Source organism: Phaenicophaeus curvirostris, chromosome 6 (genome assembly GCF_032191515.1).
Source record: "Phaenicophaeus curvirostris isolate KB17595 chromosome 6, BPBGC_Pcur_1.0, whole genome shotgun sequence".
NCBI classification, from domain to species: Eukaryota; Metazoa; Chordata; class Aves; order Cuculiformes; family Cuculidae; genus Phaenicophaeus; species Phaenicophaeus curvirostris.
The window spans coordinates 44,370,304-44,389,269 of record NC_091397.1 but is presented as its reverse complement, the minus strand read 5'-3'; the positions used below and the strand labels follow the sequence as shown (position 1 = coordinate 44,389,269).

General features: G+C 38.8%; 1 protein-coding gene across 2 annotated transcripts in view; it reads left to right on the top strand.

Annotated features, from left to right (window-relative positions):
- The window catches only part of CPNE4 (copine 4), a 224,005-nt gene that overhangs the window by 182,471 nt on the left and 22,568 nt on the right, over nucleotides 1-18,966 (top strand). For both annotated transcript variants that reach the window (XM_069860027.1, XM_069860026.1), the window contains exons 11-12: nucleotides 1,291-1,424; nucleotides 17,462-17,516. In XM_069860027.1, coding sequence (XP_069716128.1) covers nucleotides 1,291-1,424; nucleotides 17,462-17,516 — 189 coding nt within the window. The remainder of the gene's footprint in view (nucleotides 1-1,290; nucleotides 1,425-17,461; nucleotides 17,517-18,966) is intronic.

The window sequence follows — 18,966 nt, the reverse complement described above, 5'->3', positions numbered from 1 at the left end:
ATGCAGGGGAGAAGAGGTCATAGCTGATCAAGGCAACAAAGGGATTTCCAAGCTAACTAGAGCCCAGTGAAAAATATGATTTCTTCAACCAAGAGTTAGAAGGGGAAAATCAGGGAAAAGCCATGTTGAGTTGACTCAGTATGATTTTTCCCTTTTAGTTTTTAGGAACAAAAAATATGTTTCAGAAAGACTATGTCATTTTTTTAAGGGAGAATGAAAATGTCATGTTTCATTTTCATTTTATAGCTGCGTAAACGTGTCTTCCTGTGCTAAGTGGAGGCTCCAGATGAAGAAGCTGCACATGCACAGGGGAAAGCTGGGGCTTCAAAGTTCTTCTTACAGGCTTGAGCAATGCCCTTACCTGTCAACTGCACTGTAAAACTGAAAACTGAACTCTGTTCATTTGATTCTATTGGAGATCCAAGTATAAGGGTTTTTTTGAGGAAGAGGTCGTTGTCAGAATTGTAAGGAAGCTTATAAATTACTTTGTTCCCTCCATGAGACCCTTTGGGTTTGTTGTTGCTCCTTTTAGGAATTCCCAGTAATCAGCATAAAAAAATCATAAGAGGATTTTCTGGTCTGTAACAGTCATATCACAGGAAGATGCATGCCACAGCATATACTGCAGTGATAAGTATAAGGAACATTTTAAAAGGGAGAAATTAATTTTAAGAGGATTCATTAATAGTTGTTTTTCCATTGAAGGCTTCTTTAAGCCTTTTCAACACAAGAATGTGCAGGATTCAAGCTTTATTTTTACACTACAGCTCACCTTTAAGCTTGCCATCATCTGTGAAATTCTGAGGGTTAGTAATTTAATGCTTAGATGTTTTGAAGATAAAACTATCTACTGCTATTACTACAGCTAAGAAATATCCCTAACTGGAGTTTTAATTTATACTTTTAGTAGGATTTTTTATTCTCTCGGTACATTTTTACTGCACAGCTTTTATGTCCTGAACATCACTTGCTCTGTAGTAATTTAATTAACTATGAGAACCTAGAGATAGTTAATTTGAATTAGAACATATTTTTCCTCATAGAGTAATAATGCAGTTCATTTTTTCTCTAATGCCATTTCAGTTTTATTAGCTCTTATTTTATAAGCTGTTGTTTACATTTAGACATATTTATCATATTTACCCTAATTCAGATTTGATGAATTACACTTTAAGATGTTCTTTGCTTTAGGGCTGCATTCTCTGCGGAAAACTGTTTCTGGTAAAGATAGTGTGAGTATACTTATGCCTGGAAAGCTTCCATGACACACTGACTTTTCTTCTTTTCCAGGTAGCTATAGATTTCACTGCATCAAATGGTGATCCAAGAAACAGCTGCTCACTGCACTACATCCATCCCTATCAACCAAATGAGTACTTGAAAGCACTGGTAGCTGTTGGGGAGATTTGCCAAGACTATGACAGGTAAATTACCACATTTGATAACAGAGTTGTCTTTAGAAAGTGTTCTCACAGTGTGAAATCAATGACTGCCTGCTGCCAGCTGCAGAAGCTCCATGTTTAGTCGCTTAAGAGAAATGACTGCACATCAGAGAGATTATTATGCCTTAACACACTTTTGAGAGTGACAGTGGGCTTGGATTAGCTTCATGCTAATGAAAGGTCTGGTTCTTGGCCATTTCGCAGAGGTGTGTTAAGTTTCAGGTTTGTATTCACATGTCAAAATTGCGTGTTTGGGTAGACTTTTTATTTGTGTTAAACTTGACGCCTGTTTTGCTGATGCTGATGGCATCATTTCTGACACACTTAGGAGTCTGGTTCTGTCCCTTCCCTCAGAAATATGTTCCTAAGATTTTTGCAACTGAATTAGAAGTTGCCTAAACTGCTTAGTGGCTGTAACTTGTCTTAGAAGTAAATGTGTGAATTTTTTCAGTATTCTCCTGGACTGTTGAATATTACAGTCTCTGATAAAATAAATATTAAAAAATAGTGGTAATGTATGCATACAACATACCTTTAAATAAATAAGAATATGCAAGTAATTGGGCCAAATACGCTTTGATTACATTATGTACTTCTGTTGCTTTCTGTTGCTTGCTTTTATCAAATTAATTGCCCATTATTATTCTAATTACAAAGTGCATTTCCTTTTAATGTTTGTTCTTTGTCAGTTATGCACAGTATCTTACACAATTGTTCTTTCTAATCTTTGCACATGTAAAAGACATCCACCTACGGTTCTGCCATGTGTAAATACCAGATCAACAATGGTATTTCCAGTCAAATTTGAATTACACTTTCTGTATAAATTGTGTAGTGACTTAATGCCATGGTTTGCATGATACACGTCGTGTATACCAATTAGCCTGCTCAGAGAATATCCAGTAATTTAATACTTACCAGCAATAATCCAGTGAGCAAATATCCTTCAAAACAGGCAAAGAAATGAAAAGGGCTACTTTAGGCACTTAGATTTTTTTTTAAATTTTATCTCTTAAGGTGTATTTTTTAAGAAATGAAATAGTTAAGTGACACAGGCTCTCCTGTATGGAGATATTAATCCCAAATCAAGATTCTCCTCTCAATATAACATATTCCAATCAGTACAAAAAATAATGGCCAGTCATTTTTTAAACTAGCTCATCAGTATCAGTCAGTTCTATTGTACTGCAGAAAATATCTATTGATGCTAATCAGCACCACTGAGGTTGTATGAGCTATGGACTGAGCAAAAGCTAGAGTCTCTTTTCCCAGGGAAACATCACCTTTTGAGCATGTGTTTGACTAATGCATGTTCTCAAGTTGTGACACTATAAATACATCAAGTACTCGTTCCCATGCAACATGGTCAATGCTATCTGATCAAAGCGTCAACGAAGAACTTTTTTATGCTTGCACATTTTGAATCCAGTAACCTGGAAATTAAAACTTATAATTTCTCTAAAGACGAAAAGAAACTACAAGGAGCAAACTTTCACACAAATAGTCTGCAGGTTCTAGATATTAATTCCTTTTGTGTTTAATTGGAGCCTTGAGATGTAGGAGCATAAATGACCTAAAAAGCAAATCTCCTGTATATATACTTAAAAAAAGAGTTTGAAATGCAGTAAAAAATCTGAAATATGGCACAGATTCGTTGCTGATCCAGTGTGCTCTGTTGTGCTTCAATCTACTGGAGCAGAATTTCTGTTTCCCAGTTGAGATCTGCCGGAAGTGAAAAGAGGGGGACCTCCTGAACATAAGAGCTTATTAGAGCCAGAGTGTTATTACTTGCATAGGGCCACATCTTCAGTAGGATTAAAATCTGAGCCAACAAAGATGGTAGTGGTCTTAACTTAAGTTTTATAGTTTGTACCCATCAGTCATCTCAAATAAGCAGAACTAGCTGGTTTCAATCCAAATGAAGGAAAATGGAATGGTTTTCTTTGGGTCACAGGATTATCATGGAACAGATCCTCCTAGAAGCTATGCTAAAGCACAAGGAGGATAGGGAGGTAATTATTGGCAGCCAGCATGTTTTCACCAGGGGCAAGTCCTGCATGACCAACCTAGTGGCTTTCTACGATGGGGTAACCACAGCAGTGGACGCAGGTAAACCAACGGACATGATCTATGTGGACTTATGTAAAGCCTTTGACGCAGTCCCCTACAACATTCATCTCTCTAAATTGGAGAGATATGGATTTGATGGGTGGACTGTTCGGTGGATTAGAAATCGGTTGGATGGTCGTATTCAGAGAATAGTAGTTGATGGCTCAATGTCCAGATGGAGATCTGGGACAAGTGGCGTCCCTCAGGGGTCCATACTGGGACCAGTGCTGTTTAATATCTTCATCAGTGATATTGACAGTGAGATTGAGTGCACCCTTAGCAAGTCTGCAGATGACACCAAGCTGAGTGGTGCAGTTGCCACGTTGGCAGGACAGGATGTCATCCAGAAGGACCTGGACAAGCTGGAGAAGTGGGGCTGTGAGAACCTCATGAGGTTCAACAAGGCCAAGCACAAGGTCCTGCACCTGGGTCGGGGCAATCCATGATTTCAGTAGAGGATGGGGGTTGATGTGATTGAGAGCAGCTCTGCAGAGAAGGACTTGGGCTTGCTGATAGGCAAGAAGCTGCACATGAGCTGGCAATGTGCGCTCACAGCCCAGAAGGCAAACCGTGTCCTGGGCTGCATCAAAAGAAGCGTGGCCAGCAGATCAAAGGAGTTGATTCTGCCCCTCTGTTCTTCTCTTGTGAGACCCCACCTGGAGTATTGTGTCCAGTTCTGGAATCCTCAACATAAGAAGGACATGAAACTCTTGGAATGGGTCCAGAAGAGAGCTACAAAGATGATCAGAGGGCTGGAGCACCTCCCATATGAGGACAGGCTGAGAGAGTCGGGGTTGTTCAGCCTGGAGAAGAGAAGGCTCTGAGGAGACCTTATAGTGACCTTCCAGTAACTGAGGGGGTTGTACAGGAAAGCTGGGGAGGGATGTTTACACAGGTACATAGTGATAGGACTAGGGGGAATGGCTTTAAATTGGAGAGGAGCAGATTTAGGCTAGACATAACAAGGAATTTCTTCACAATGAGAGTGGTGAGGCACTGGCCCAGGTTTCCCAGGGAAGCTGTGGATGCCCCATACCTGAACGTGTTCAAGGCCAGGTTGGAAGGGACCTTGCGCCACCTGGTCTGGAGGGACGTATACCTGCCCATGGCGGGGGGTTGGGACAGGATGATCTTTAAGGTCCCTTCCAACTCAAACTGTTCTATGATTCTGTGTATGTATTTACATCAAGTGAAGGAATAGCTGGAATAAAGTAAAATCTGTTTTGTGCAATGCATTTTACATTCCAATAACACAACTGTTAAATGATAAGTACTTTTGCTACGGTTATGCACCAAAATACTGCCTTTTATATGTGGGATTTCTTTTTTTAAAAAAAAAGACAGACCTGTAGCTATTACTTAAAATACTTCTGTAGCTGGAAACATTGACATTTATTTTTAATTTGAGAGGAATTGGATTGACAAGTAATACATGGAGAGACTACATTCACAATCCAAAATTTTCTTTCATATAGTCTAGTTAATTCTGTTATCAAGCCAAATCTCATAATCTAGTTTTCTCTATGTATCAGCCTGATATAATGTATCCCTAAGTATTTAATGCTCCAAATTAAGTGCTGCCTCACATCCCTCGATGCGATGGAATAATTCCTGCTCATCCAAAACCCCATTTATCTGTATGGTTCAGAGATTCCTGAAACAGTTAAATGAATAGTGCTGTTCTGCGTAGTTAAGCATGAAAGAATAAGATTCATTCTTTCATCAGCAATATTCAGAGAATGAGAAATAGGCTTTGATTATCATCCTGATTGTAGGAATGCTGCAGTCCTGTAGGAATAGGCCAATCTGATAATGGCATGGGAAATGGAAGGGCTGTTCACCTGCACAAAAGACTTAATACTTTATCTATATGGTGGAATTGTTTCAGGCTATAACAACATTTGTCATAAGAGAGAAGATAGGGTTTGTATGTGATATAATCAGTGGCTAAGTAACAGCGGCAATGGATCATAAGGGAAGGGGAAACATTCATTAGTTTTAAGGAATTAGGCTTTACAATGTGGTTTAAAGTACTGGAAAGGGGAAAGCATGTTAAAAGTTATTGTTGTAAACATTCAGTAAAATAAGCAGACAGGTCCATGGAAAAGACCTTATTTTAAGATAAGTTACTCATGAATGTTTAAAGATGACCTTATGAAGCACCAAGTGAGAAATATGTATTTTCATTTAAACATTTTCAGAAGCTTTCTTTTATATAAAAATTTTTATCACTGGTATAATTTTACCTTGAAATTCAAAAAAGTCTACTCCACCTTTTTGTAGCATAGAGAAACAGATGAAAATGGTGAAAAATCATTGGACACAGAAGCATTTGCTATTCAAAGGACCTGCTTCTGTATCATTCCATATTTATTCTTTACCTCAGTAAAGTTTTAAATTTTTCACGAAATGGTCATTGGGCACTGGCACAGGCTGCCCAGGGAGGTTGTTGAGTCACCATCCCTGGAGGAGTTTAAAAGACGGGTGGATGAAGTGCTGAGGGGCATGGCTTAGCGGTTTATAGGAATGGTTGTACTCGATGATCCTGTGGCTTTTTTCCAACCTAGTGATTCTGTGATTCTGTGACTGCAAGTCAGGACCTGACCTATCTCTTCTCCCTTCCTCTTCACACATCCTGGCTTCTATCAAAAGGAAACGGAGGCATGTGAACAGGGAGGAGCTCCCATGCTCTGCAGGAGGATGTACTGTCTGAATAAAGTCTGGGAGACCATGCCCTCAGCACATCTAAGTGCACATTGACAAGTCTGTTGCCCCTAGTATAATATGGAAACAACTGTGAAAACTAGCATGTATAGATAAAACAAGCACTTTTCCCAAGATAGGTGTGGGTGTGCTGTGAACCTCTCATGTAATCACCTGGCGCGATATACCTAGACCTACATATGTGGATGTATACACAACTAGAGTTTTACTTATGTGTGTGCAAATACAGAGGTATGCGTATAACATACAGGTATTATATACACTTGTGTATTTATAATATTTATGGTTATACATAACCATACAATACAAAAATTATTTCTCTTTTATGCTTTTTTTATAGCTTCCCTTTCTGCAGAGCAAAGCCATAAGTCACAATAACAACAGTACTCACAGTTTATTAAAATGGCTGATGCTTTGATCTTAATGATTTGTTTTACCAGTGCTGGAATACAACCAACTAGCCGTCAGTGTATCTCATCCTTCATTCTGCAGTGATTGCTGTCTCTGGCAAAGGAAAAAGGGCTGGAGTGGGACTGTAAATAGCTTGTTCGTGAGGATAAATGCTGTTACATGCACACAGTGCTAAAGGCTGAAATGCTTCCTAAATGGTCTTACGTTATTAGAGGTTTTAATGATGATATTGTGAGTAAAGCCTATGGCAGGATTTGCAAGTCTGCTCCTCAGTTTTAATCTGATTTTTGCAGTTAGTAGCTTTTCTTTCCCATCTGCTTATTAAGATCTTATTATATTACATTAAATATTTATCTTTGCATGAAAACCTCTGTTCTGATTCAGCAAGATACTAGAGTTTATTATCTAATCTCGTTGAATTCAGTCTGACTGAAGCAAACACTGAAGTATTATACAAAATACAGATGGCACTAAGATGGAGTTGAGAGTTTTACTGAATTTGAACTTCATTTTTAATTGTTTGCCCCACATCCAAATGTTCACTGCCTCCTGGATACCTGGGTGATCTTCATGATTAATTTTTAGACATAGTTTTTATTTATGCATACTTTCAGAGTTCTTCACTGGATTAATAAAAAGTGCTCACAAACATGTGCCATCAGCTTTTGTGTGGTCAAAACAGTACTTATACTTTTAAAAAGACAATGATTAGATGTACTTTATCAAATGCTTCTAAGCATTAGTTGCATTGCATATTTGTAGAACTTCCCATGCTTGATGGGCCATCCCTGTTCTGATCTATGCACACAAGTCATTATTCCATGGTTTTGACCCCATAGTTTTTTAAATTGATGTCATAAAATTTGTCTTCATCTTATTTGTATTCAAAAATCTCTTTCAAGAATTGGTTTTTAATTATTTTAACTCTCTATGTCTGTTTATTCACTGCAGATTTTTTTTTATTTATTTCCAAGAGCCCTTGCAACACATAGAAGATAAATTCTGTTTCCTGACACTAATGTCCTTTTTCATTTAGGCAAATAGCCTCCTTAACTCTAAATACTCAAGTACCTCCTTAAAACTGACATTCAAGCTGAGATCATATGTTAACAAATAAACTGCTTGTGTAAAACACACTTGTCTAGCAACCTCCCCAAAGACCATTAATGAGCGAAGAGTGTATTATTCCTGCAAAGTGCAGAAATTATTTATGCGTAGAGCTCAGTAAAATACTTAAGACTGAAAATTTAAGAACTGGGCCACGTTCCACAAAAGATATGAAAGTCCTGAAGTCAGTCTGAGTTTCAGCATTAGCTTCTGCAATCAATGAATTTCAGCAGTAGCTGACTAGATGCAAAAATTCCTCTTTATCCTCTCTATGATTTCTTCTTCAGTATTTTAGGTCTGAGAAAGTGTGTTCACTCTGATTTGAAGTCATGTATAAAACCTTCCTTCCGTCATGCAATGAAGTGCACTTGAAAATTCAGAAGGGATAAAATGAAAGGAGAAAATAAAAAGATCAGGTTTCCCAGTCCAGCACATACCTTCCAGCGTAGATTTAAGAAGGGAAAAATATAAGTCAGATGAAAGGTCCATCAGTCCCAGAAACAGATTTTTTGAGGTATCCAGCAGAGGGCAGTTAGGCAGGAGGAAGAGAACAATGTATGTCTAATGCAGTACATACTATGGTAGTCATACATAAATCAGTGCAATGGGTCCCAAATCCAAAGATCAGTACATATTTAAATGCTGTGTTTTGGATTGAGGCGCTAAGTGGAAAAGTGGTCCCAGAGTTTACACCTTGTAGTGTATTAATTGGAGCCTCATCCTCGAGAATTACATAACAGATCATTGATCCTGAAGCTATGTCTGGGTTTGTGGATGAAGACTCAGCAAATTACCTTGGCTGGAGGGATCTAGATTAAGTACCTTGAGGTGATTTTTTCAGACACAAGGAGAAAAGAAGAAACTTGCTTTGATTGAGACAGTGGTTGATAACAGTTAATTAAAACTGGGGTGAACAAGTAATGCCTAGAATAACTGGCACTGTATGTGACATTAAATATTTCATTACATCCCTATGTAGAGCTATAGATGTTAAAATTTAATCTATCCATGCAGATCAATAAATAAAAATATGCTTAATTATTAAGCATCTCTCTTTATCATTTTAATTACAGAAACAACCTTTCTGGAGGCTGTTAAGCAAAAAAGATGATTAGCATATCTAAACAAGTCTAAAAGCCATGGGGGAAAGACATGAATCCTTTTATTTAGTGTTTTAATAGGACCAAATTTGCAAAGCCATACAACAGAAGAAAAATAGAAAAACAGTAACTTATAAAGAAAAACTTGTAGCTTATATTTATCAATAAGCTCAGGTGTGGGTAAACATATTCTTGTGTTTGGAAAACGCAGGACTAGAACTACACTGGGAAAAAGGAATTGCTAATACTTTTAAACACTAAACTGAATTGAAAAAAACTGGATTTAACTGTCAGGGACCTAGGCTGGCACAATTATGTAATATATACATACACATATTTAGCATTTGCCTTTACATAACCTGTATTTGCAGACTGCTGCCACACAGCGGTTTCTGCAATCACTGCTTTTTATCCAAATAATCAGTACAGGAGAATTAGTCTTGTACTACAACAGTGTTGGGAAGGCAACTTCATAACGGCTTCCTTTGCATCTGTACATACACATATACGTATATGTTTGTGTGTAAAGAGCAGATGCTGTCAATTCTTATAACTCGGCCTTTTCCCTTATCAAGTTTTTATCTTTCTGTATTCTTTAAGCTGCCTCTTCTTTCAAAAACTCAGTTCCTATGTCATTGTATCAGTCATGAGCAATCCTTTCCAAGTTTCTTAGGAAACCTACTGCTTCCTCCACGTGCTTTTCATAGACCTCTGCTGCATTTTGTCAGCTGGTAGATGCACCAAAATCTGAACCTTCTGCGGGGATTTTCTATGCAGTCCTTACTACTTCCCAGTAAAGCTTGAAATCTGCTCTGAGGAAGAGCTTTGAGCTTTGCTCTGAACAGTAGTTGACACTTCTCTGGGACTGTACAGGCTGGTACTGTTGGTGTTTCTATGTCAGCATTTCTTTCTGAAGAGAATGACTTGAAATAGAAAACCCTACAAACTTTGTGTGAAATTAAATACCACTTCCTAATGTAGAGACTAAAAATATGTGTAAATATGCATTAATAAGTAAATAAGCATAAATAAAGGAGTACCATTTTATCTTGCCATTTTCACTAATGCCATCTAATACTGAGCTGGTACATCTTTAGTCAACACAACCATTTCCACAATTTCAGAAGAGTGAATTTCCTCCTCGCATTGTTAAGTGTGTAAATATTCTAGTCATCCATATTAGCATATAGCTGAGAAGAAAATTACTCCCATTTGGAAACTCACCTGCGTAGTAAATGAACACCATATTCTAAATCTTCTCATGCAAGTTTCCTTCTTTAACAGAAAGTGGACACTTTTTGCTTGAGTTGACCTTAACAGGATGTTTATGGGTCAAATTGCTCTCAGTTAAAGCTAGGCAATTCTTTTGAATTAAGCTCCTTTTACTATCTTACTATCCCCTCCAAATTATTGTGAAATTAACCTTAATCAGAGATTCCAAATCAACAAATTAACAGAGGGAAGTAGCACATTTCCTCCTGTATATTCAGTGACACCTAGCTGAATGTTTAGTCATCAGTATATTTCGCTTACAGTTTTGCTCTAACTTGTTTTGATAGTGTTCTTCATTTTGACTTAATGTCATTTTGATTTTGGTAGAATTACATCAACAGCTCATTTGGTCACATTAAATCACAATATACTCTCTGTAATGGTTTTATCTGGTTTATCCTAGAAAGCCCATTTGTATCTCCAGAGCATTTGATGAGAAATTCCTCTCCCAGCACCGCTCTGCATAAATATACCAGTGCAGTTCTTTATCTTGTATTCCCTTCTTCTGAAGGGGCTGGTCACGAAGGTTTCTGATCAACCTGTTCCACCGTAATGTGTAAAAAAGGGCAGAACTGTGTGTATACATAGCAAAGATTTTGTTCTTGTGGTTGCTTTGTGCAGTACACCCTGAAACTTGAAAGCTGCACTTGTGATTCAAGAGGGCAGGGTCCCACTGCTGTTTGGTTTGGAGTTCTTCAGGATCCGCACCTAACACGATGGTATTCGGGTTGCTGTCTGCAGCATCATCTTCAAGTCATGTCAAGTTTTAGACATCTGAGATTACAGTCTGGGAGACAATAACCTTTTTTTGTGATGGTACAGTTTTCCACATAAGAACCTGTACATGCCAATTCACTATGGAGTTAAGGTTTTGGAAGGTACAAGGACATATGTGCCACCCTTTAAAATGCATAGGACTGTCTGGAAACTGCTTGAATTTGAGAAGTTAAATATAACTCAGTGTAGCCTCTTGCAGCATCTGCTTTCCTAGTTTATTCCCAGTTACAAGTCCCAATTCTTCTTCAAGATGCATTTTACTGAATTGGGTCATTCATGTAGTTATAAATCAGATCATTGCAATTTATTTGTCATCTTGCAGGGAAGCTTGACATTTTATCTCACCTTCCTGAGTATGCCATTTTATTTGGCTACCCTTCTAGCAAGTGATAGATCTCACTGCCATTTCATTTTGCTCAAACAACTCCTCCCCCAGGCTCTGATGTCTTCTTTCTTCTGTGGGTATTTACTTTTCCCTTGTCTAGGAATTTCTGAGTTCACTTCATATTTTTACCCTGCGGAGGTTCTTTTGCAATTCTTTTAATGTTAAAAAGGGGAAGTTTAAATCTATTGTACCTGGACTGAGCTTTGTTAGTTATTTCATGAGTTGATGCCTTTCGGTGCTTAGCTTCAGGGAATTTGTATTCCCTTGCTTCATTAATTATTTCCCTTGCAGGTGAGACAGGCATTTCCCTCATATTCTTGAAATCCAATTACTCAACAATATCTTTTTCTCTGCATTCAGCATATTCCAGATCCCCTAAGGTGACTAAGAGCTGTAATTAAAGATAGCAAGTGAATTTTAATGTCAGGATTTTGCACATGATTGTGTACCATCTCTGTCTCTGTCTGCAACAGAACAAACAATGTAGCTGTTGCCGTGATCTACCATTAATTTGCATGCTTCCAGCTCTCTTTTGTGTCCAAGATGTATGATAATCAGTTCATTCTTACTGCTCCATTAAATATCACTGTGCACTAGGGACTGGATGCCAAGCCTTGTTAGATTCAGTGCAGGTTTGATTAAACACATAGTAACCTGGCCAAAACCAGAGATGTGGTTGTATTGAACGAGGCACAGCCGCACAGTGAATATGCGATGACAGTATAGCAATTCCTCAGAAGAATATAGATTAGGTGGAGAAACCACTGCTGCTACTAAACTCTTGTGGTCTTTCTGACTCTGACTGGGGCAGGCTGAGAGCTGGACCACAGCCCAGCTCCACCCCCAGCCCATCCTAGAGAAGCACATATGGCTGTGCAAGACTGCAAGGGGTGAAGTGGATAGGCTCTGGTCCCTTCCACTTAAATGGTCTCATTTAGCCCTATTCAATCACACAGATCATGTCCTTTATTTTCCTAGCTCTGCTTGCAAAGCAGGAACTGAAAATGCTTAAATATTTCAAATGATTTCTGTATTTTCTTTGGAACCGCTACTAATCCCTGTAAGCTGTTACGATTCAGAATTTACTGGCATCAAGCCTTCTCAGATAAGTACTAAATAATACACTCAAGAACATGATTCATTCATATGCTTTAGAAAAGAAACACTTAATTCAGCTCATATTCTTCTAGTTCACTCCCTGAACATGAAAGATTACAATTTTAATTGAATTTAGAGATGACTTTATTTTGTTTGTGATATTTGCTGGTTTTGTCTTTTTCTTTTCCTTTCCCTTTTCCTCTCTCTTCTCTCCCTCTTTCCATGACCCCTCCCCTTCACTTCTCCCCCTCCTTACACTCACACTTTTTACAATTACATGTGTAACAGACACTACTCTTTTATTTTGGCAGTTTGGGGAAAGTATGTAGGGCAGAGCAGATCCACAATTTATTCTTTTAAGATTGGAATTGAAAATGATAGGCAAAGTAATTGATTTTGCTGCATCCAGCATAGTACTTTAAAAATATCTCCCTGCTAATTCTGATATGACCCAAAACCAAAATTACAAGTGACAGCTTAATACTCAGGGATTCTTTGTGAGGTATATTCCTTGCAAGAATTTCAGACACCTGTTTATTTAATATTTTTGGTCATTTGAAATGAAAAATGGGCTGCTTTTAGTGTTTCTTCCTCCCACCTCTTGTTTCTTTCAAGATTTTGAAATGTTCTTTATTTTGTCTCCTTGTCTTATATTAAACATATTTCTTACCTTCCAGTAACACTACGCTTCCTAGTGAAAAAGAAAATTATATAATTATCTATGTCACTTACTAATATACAAAACCTTACTGTTTTTTCTCATCTCTTTTCCTATCTGTGCAGTAAAGCTCATGGAAATCTCTCTGCTCTGTGCCGCTGTTAATGTATTGATTTGTCGTTGCATTTCCTCTGTTTCCATTAGATAGCTTGAAGGACAGGTTACTAAAACTAAGTGTTGTTCCAAAAGAGTAATATAGGAAAGTTTCAGGATTTCTTTTCTGCTATGCACTATGTTAAAACTGAGGTGGTACTGAGGGACTTTTCTCTAACTGGTTGTACTGCTGTTTAGAAAACTGCACTCTTGGAGTCCTGACAATTCCTTTCTCTGTGCATTAATCTATATTTACCAATACCAAGCACTGAACCTGAACCCTCTCCCTGGACTTAACTTTAGAGTATAACCTAAATCTGCTCATTTTTTGCTCTCTTTCAGTAATATATGCCCATTTGACTGGGAAAAGTTCCAGAAGCCATATACATCTCTGCTTGTATGACTACTGATGGCTCTTATATAACCAGACATAAAGAGTTCAATGATTTTGCTGGTTTGATCTTCGTGTTAACTTTCATTTTTTTAAAATAATGCCAGGTTATAATTTTCAAGAGAATGTATGTAAAACAACAATCTAAAATGTGAAGTAAACGTGACAGAGCAATTTTGTGAAGATTCTGCCAAGCTGCAAACCTCTTTTTCTTATTATATTTTGTAAATTTCAGATTTTGTAGAAAAACCTCTCTTTTCCACTTCTTATTTCTCTCCTGTCCCTTTAGCAATCTGTCTCCAGCAGGACAGCACAGGCAGTTTCCTTGTGTGCAGAGGAATCTCTGGCTAGGTTTAAAAAAAAACAAGTCAAAAATCCTGATGTTGCCTGAGGCCACCATGTCATGGTATCTCAACACTCTTTCTCCCAGGACAAACTGATGATATACAGACTGCCATTTAGGAGCAATCTCAAGCACAGCTTTCCCCAGCACTGCTCCTGGGAAGTTTCTGGGGGCTGCTAGTTGGCACAGGCCAGCACTAAGCCAGGGAGAGTGATAACAATGTCTGTGGTCTCAGTGCTTCAGCCAGGATCCCAAGCCTGTTTCCTGGTATAAATGAAGCCTAAATGCCTGAGCAAACAACGCAAAAGAAAAGAAAACTGATTCTCACTTTTCTTCTTTTGAACAGGTTTAAATTACAAGGAAGAACAGTCATTAGAGCAGACCCCTTTCCTACTGAAGTGCCAAGTTAGCAAATGGGTCTGGAGTCTCTGATTAATCTGATTCACCCTTAAGGCAGGAGGAAACCTTCTTTTCATTTTCTGACTGTAGTTTCAATCCCTGAATGGCCTAACCCTTGACATAGCTTCTAGAAGCTGGGAAGCTGCTCTGCTTTCTTCTGCAAGCTGACATGATAGCCCTAGGTCTGGTCGAGCAGCTCTGGCACACATCTATACCATAAGGGATTTTCCTGGGAGCAAGAGAAACCTTGGCTGCCCTTCTGGATCATATTTTTCTTCCTGTGTCTCAGGAGTGCAGGATAAGTAGAATGAGGGCAACAGGCTCAGCTGCTGGATTTTTTCTCATATGACAAAATGAGTGGTAGATGGGAAGATTTAAGAGAGGGTTACACAGTGAAATATCACTAAGCCATTAGACTGCATATGTACTAAAGAGTGAGACCAGTGTATCGGCTAAGTACCTTGGTTTCTGTGATAGCAGGGAAGGTATTGCTTACATTAAAATTTTACTTTATTCTGAAAGCTGTCAGCCACAAATTTTGAGGTGTGGTCAGGGAATAACAGGATTATCTTATTTTTTATGCGAGGGATTTATTTCATGGGTGATAGTCAAAAGATTCACTTCCTACCTTAAAGATCAAGCTCTGGGAGCACAGGAAAGTTAATTCCTTGGTCTCGGCAGCTTGAATCAGAATGCTATAGATATGTACCTAAATTCTGGAAAATAAGGAGCTTTCCAAGGAGGGTGTGAAGCTGAGTGAAAGTGAAAGAGAAAGTACTAAGCACAGGAGAAGACCCCAGGGTACTGCTCCTGTCTAGAGTTTGTGTATTTCCCTCTAAAAAACAGCCACATGGAGTCCCATCTGGAGATTCTGTATGATCAAGCTTTACCGTTTAGCAAGACAGTGGTAGCAGTAACTAACAGCTCCTCACAAAGAAGGTACGGGAGATTCAGACATAATGGCAGGTGTCCTGACTGTAATGATAAGGTATTCTGAGCGCAGAATAACAGTGGGGGCTGTGCCACTGTGTGACTGGGAATCTGGGAGTCTTACCACCAGAAGGAGAAACCAGGTTGCTGGAGATATCACTTAGTGCTGTCTCTGAATTGCTGTAGAGAAGATGGAGCTGCAGATAAGAGAGTTCCTACACTTTTTTACACTTGAGAAACATTGCAGAACAAATTTAGGCACTATATGGGTTTAGGCATTTCCCAGGTTGGGTAATTGCTGCCAACATCAGATTTTTTGATTGCTTTATTGAGCTTAGAAACTTACGTTCTCCCTAAGAAAAATTCCTTTTCAGTCTTTGTGGTTGCCCAAAATAAATTAACTTGAAGCTCCACAGGGTTTGATTTTCTAATCCAACCATACTTAATCATTGATGTAAAGCAAGATTTTTTTTCCTTCCCTCAGATTCTTTTCTAATGGCTTCTTATTTCTTGCCCTCTAAGTGTGCACCTGAATTCTCTGCATCTATTTATAAGGGTTTCCCCACTTCCAGGAGCGTTTAATCAAAAAGAAGGCTATCAGCAGGTGCTTAGCGTCAAATGTCAGCAGCTACTTTGCTTGTGACATCTCTTAGAAAAAATGTTTCATTACCATGCAAATTATGTTAGTTTTCCTTTCCAAGATCCATTGTAACACGATGTAACATATGGTACACAGAACTGTGTTCCTGAGATTTATGCAGCAACTGCATTTCATAGCAGAACAACAATTGTGAGAGCTAAGCCATCAGATGACAGTCATCACTGTTTCCCAATAAGCTGGTGAATATTTCTCTGTCTCATGGTGGCAACTCTAACTTAGGGCAGAGGTGGAAGGTGAGGGGGTGGGAGATTATTTCTACTTTCTTTTAAACCCCTACATATTTCTTTAGCTTATATCAGAAATACCATGGTGCTTTTCACAGCCTATGCGAGACCCAAGAGCCCAGCAGCTCTAATGAGTGCTATTATCTTTCTTGAATTTGTCTGGGAAGTGAATTATACAATTGATACTTGGAGCGGCAGTGTCTTAAACTACACAAAGAAAATTGAAGCTGCTGGCTTCTCTAGGGAATTTTTGAAAGTGCCAATAATGGTAGTAGGTACTCAGCTTTTCCAAGGGCCCTGAAGCCCCTGTAAGCAGAACTGGACAAATGTATGAGGGTTTGATTCATCAGAGCGCTGGAGTACAGTTCAGTGACATCAGCAGGGCTTCAGGATGTGTTTAGAGTTAAGCATATGTTTGGGTGAATTGTTAACCTCGAGTGTGTGATCAAGTGCTTTGCTGACTCAGGGACGAGACATTCCTTACAGCTTGTTGTTTTCCACTTTGCCATCTGGGAAGAGGCAGCTTGACAGCATGTGGGCTGTGTGAGACGTTATTGCGTTTCTGAAAGGGTATTAACAGCCTTGAAGTTTCCAGGTCCTCTGAATCAGGAAATTTTGTCTCTACAGATCTAACTGGGGTAGAACAACTTCACTGTAGTGTTTAAAGCAAACTGACCATGCCACAGTATTTGCTAGGTTATCAGGCAACCTATGTCTAGTTAAAATAATCTTATGTTTTAGCGGAACTACTAAAGATGCAGGCAGAAAGCTTTACAAAACTTACAAGTTTGGAGGTGTGAAATTGCCCCTTTTTGATATTTTAGGAAATCTTTTTTGCACCTGAACAACTGTAAGAACTCAAATTTGCAAATGCTTTTAGTTACAGAGTCATCTCTCCACTACATCCATTTTCTGAGCAGATGGAGCACATCTGTATTTATATGAAATAAATGTTACAAGCTGTTAAGAAAACTCACCTTTATTCTGCAGCCAGATAGTGCAAAAGGGTGGGTAATACAGAGCGGTTATTGCATTTGTGGCAGAAGTGCAAGATATCTTGATCCCTTGGTATGCTTTACATGATTTTGCCTTCCCCAGAGTACTAGGGATTCACCTGAAAAATCCCCCATATCACTCCCTCATCTACTCAGCACACACACCTCCTTCTCTAATCTGATACCCTTCTGTTCTGCCATCTAACATTCTCGACTCAGAAGCCATTTCTGTACTGCTGCTTTGCTTTGCATTTCTGATGAATTTTTTTTATTATTTTCCAGTGACAAAATGTTCCCAGCCTTTGGATTTGGAGCAAGGATACCCCCGGAATACAAAGTAGGTGCATAAATGACATTTTCTAGTTTCCTTGGTTCATGAGGCACAAAATAAGGGAGAAATGGTTCAGGGCAAGACAGGGTCTAGGTGGGGCAGCTCCTACTGCTTGTTCTCTTTCATCTGGCTTTCTCACTGAGTAATACTTCACTGAAACCAGAATTTAAGGTTAGGCTTAAAATAGTTGTGCTACACCCGAAATATTTCATGGCATTGGGAAAGCTCTGTTAATGGATACTAGTCTAGTAAGAAGAGAACTGAGTTTTTGAACAACACTTGACAAGCATATTTTGAAGCTTTGCAAGCCCTGGTTTGACAGAGCCCATTTTTGGAAGATGTAGTTCAGTGAACAGCCTAGTGTCTAAGCTTTATGATGAAGCCATCAAACGTCTTCCTGAGAATAAAGACCTTAGGAGAGTTTTGCTCATTGGCAAATATCTGTGTCATGATGAACATCTTCAATACAAGGAAGAGAAATATAAGAGCATATATCAATGCTTGAAAGAAGTGGTATTTATAAACAAATAAAATGAGAGTGATCCACAGTGGTGGTGCAATTGTGAGTGTATATATGCAGTCTGATAGCGCTGGAGTCAAGAGAGTGGACTAAAAAAAGGAGCACAGAGAAAGACCTAAGAAGAGACAGGCAGAAGTTGAAATCCTTTACTGCACATGCAGAGGTAGTGTGGGCAGAAGAGTAGTTCTGCACAAATAAATAACTGAAAAGTAGCTGAGGATTATGCAGCTCAGATGCTGTCTGGGAAAGAGCAGCACTGGACTTCTGATCATGCAGACTTCACCCAGTATCCCCATGTCCCGTTCTCTGGGTTGTGTCTCAGTGTGGCTGTGGTAAGGAGCAGAACAGTGGCCAGGTGAGAATAGTTCCATGGAGGGAGGGATCATGTGTCACTCAGCATTGTAAAGTATGAATCAGCAGTTTGAAAAGAAAAATGTACCAGTGCATTCCTCATGGTTTTGTAGGTTTGATACCTGCATAATAGTAGTGTTGTACAGCAAATGGGTGTCTAAGGTAAGTCAGTGTATGTCTTAACAACGTTGCTTTCTAAGCTAAAATGCACTGTTATAAAAAAATTGGCTGTGCTTGACAATTTGTTTTTCAGTGCTCTGTTCCTGTAAAGTAACACCCATGTTAATGCTTTCCAAAATCAGAGACAGCCTCAAGAACTTTGATACAGATTTTAATGTGTCAAATACACACAGAACATCTGTGTCTTTTCTGCATGTTTTCAAACTGCAGCAGCTGAAAACCATCTCTGCTACAACCTCTACACCAGACACAGTAGTGAAACACAGTAGCTACTCCATCCCTTTGCCACCAGTAGGTGTTTCTCTATCCGTGGCTGTATGAGTAGGATATACATCACAATCACATTGCTCTTTCAAGCCCAGTACTGGCTGTCACTGACAATGCCACGTACTGCTATTGTTGTCC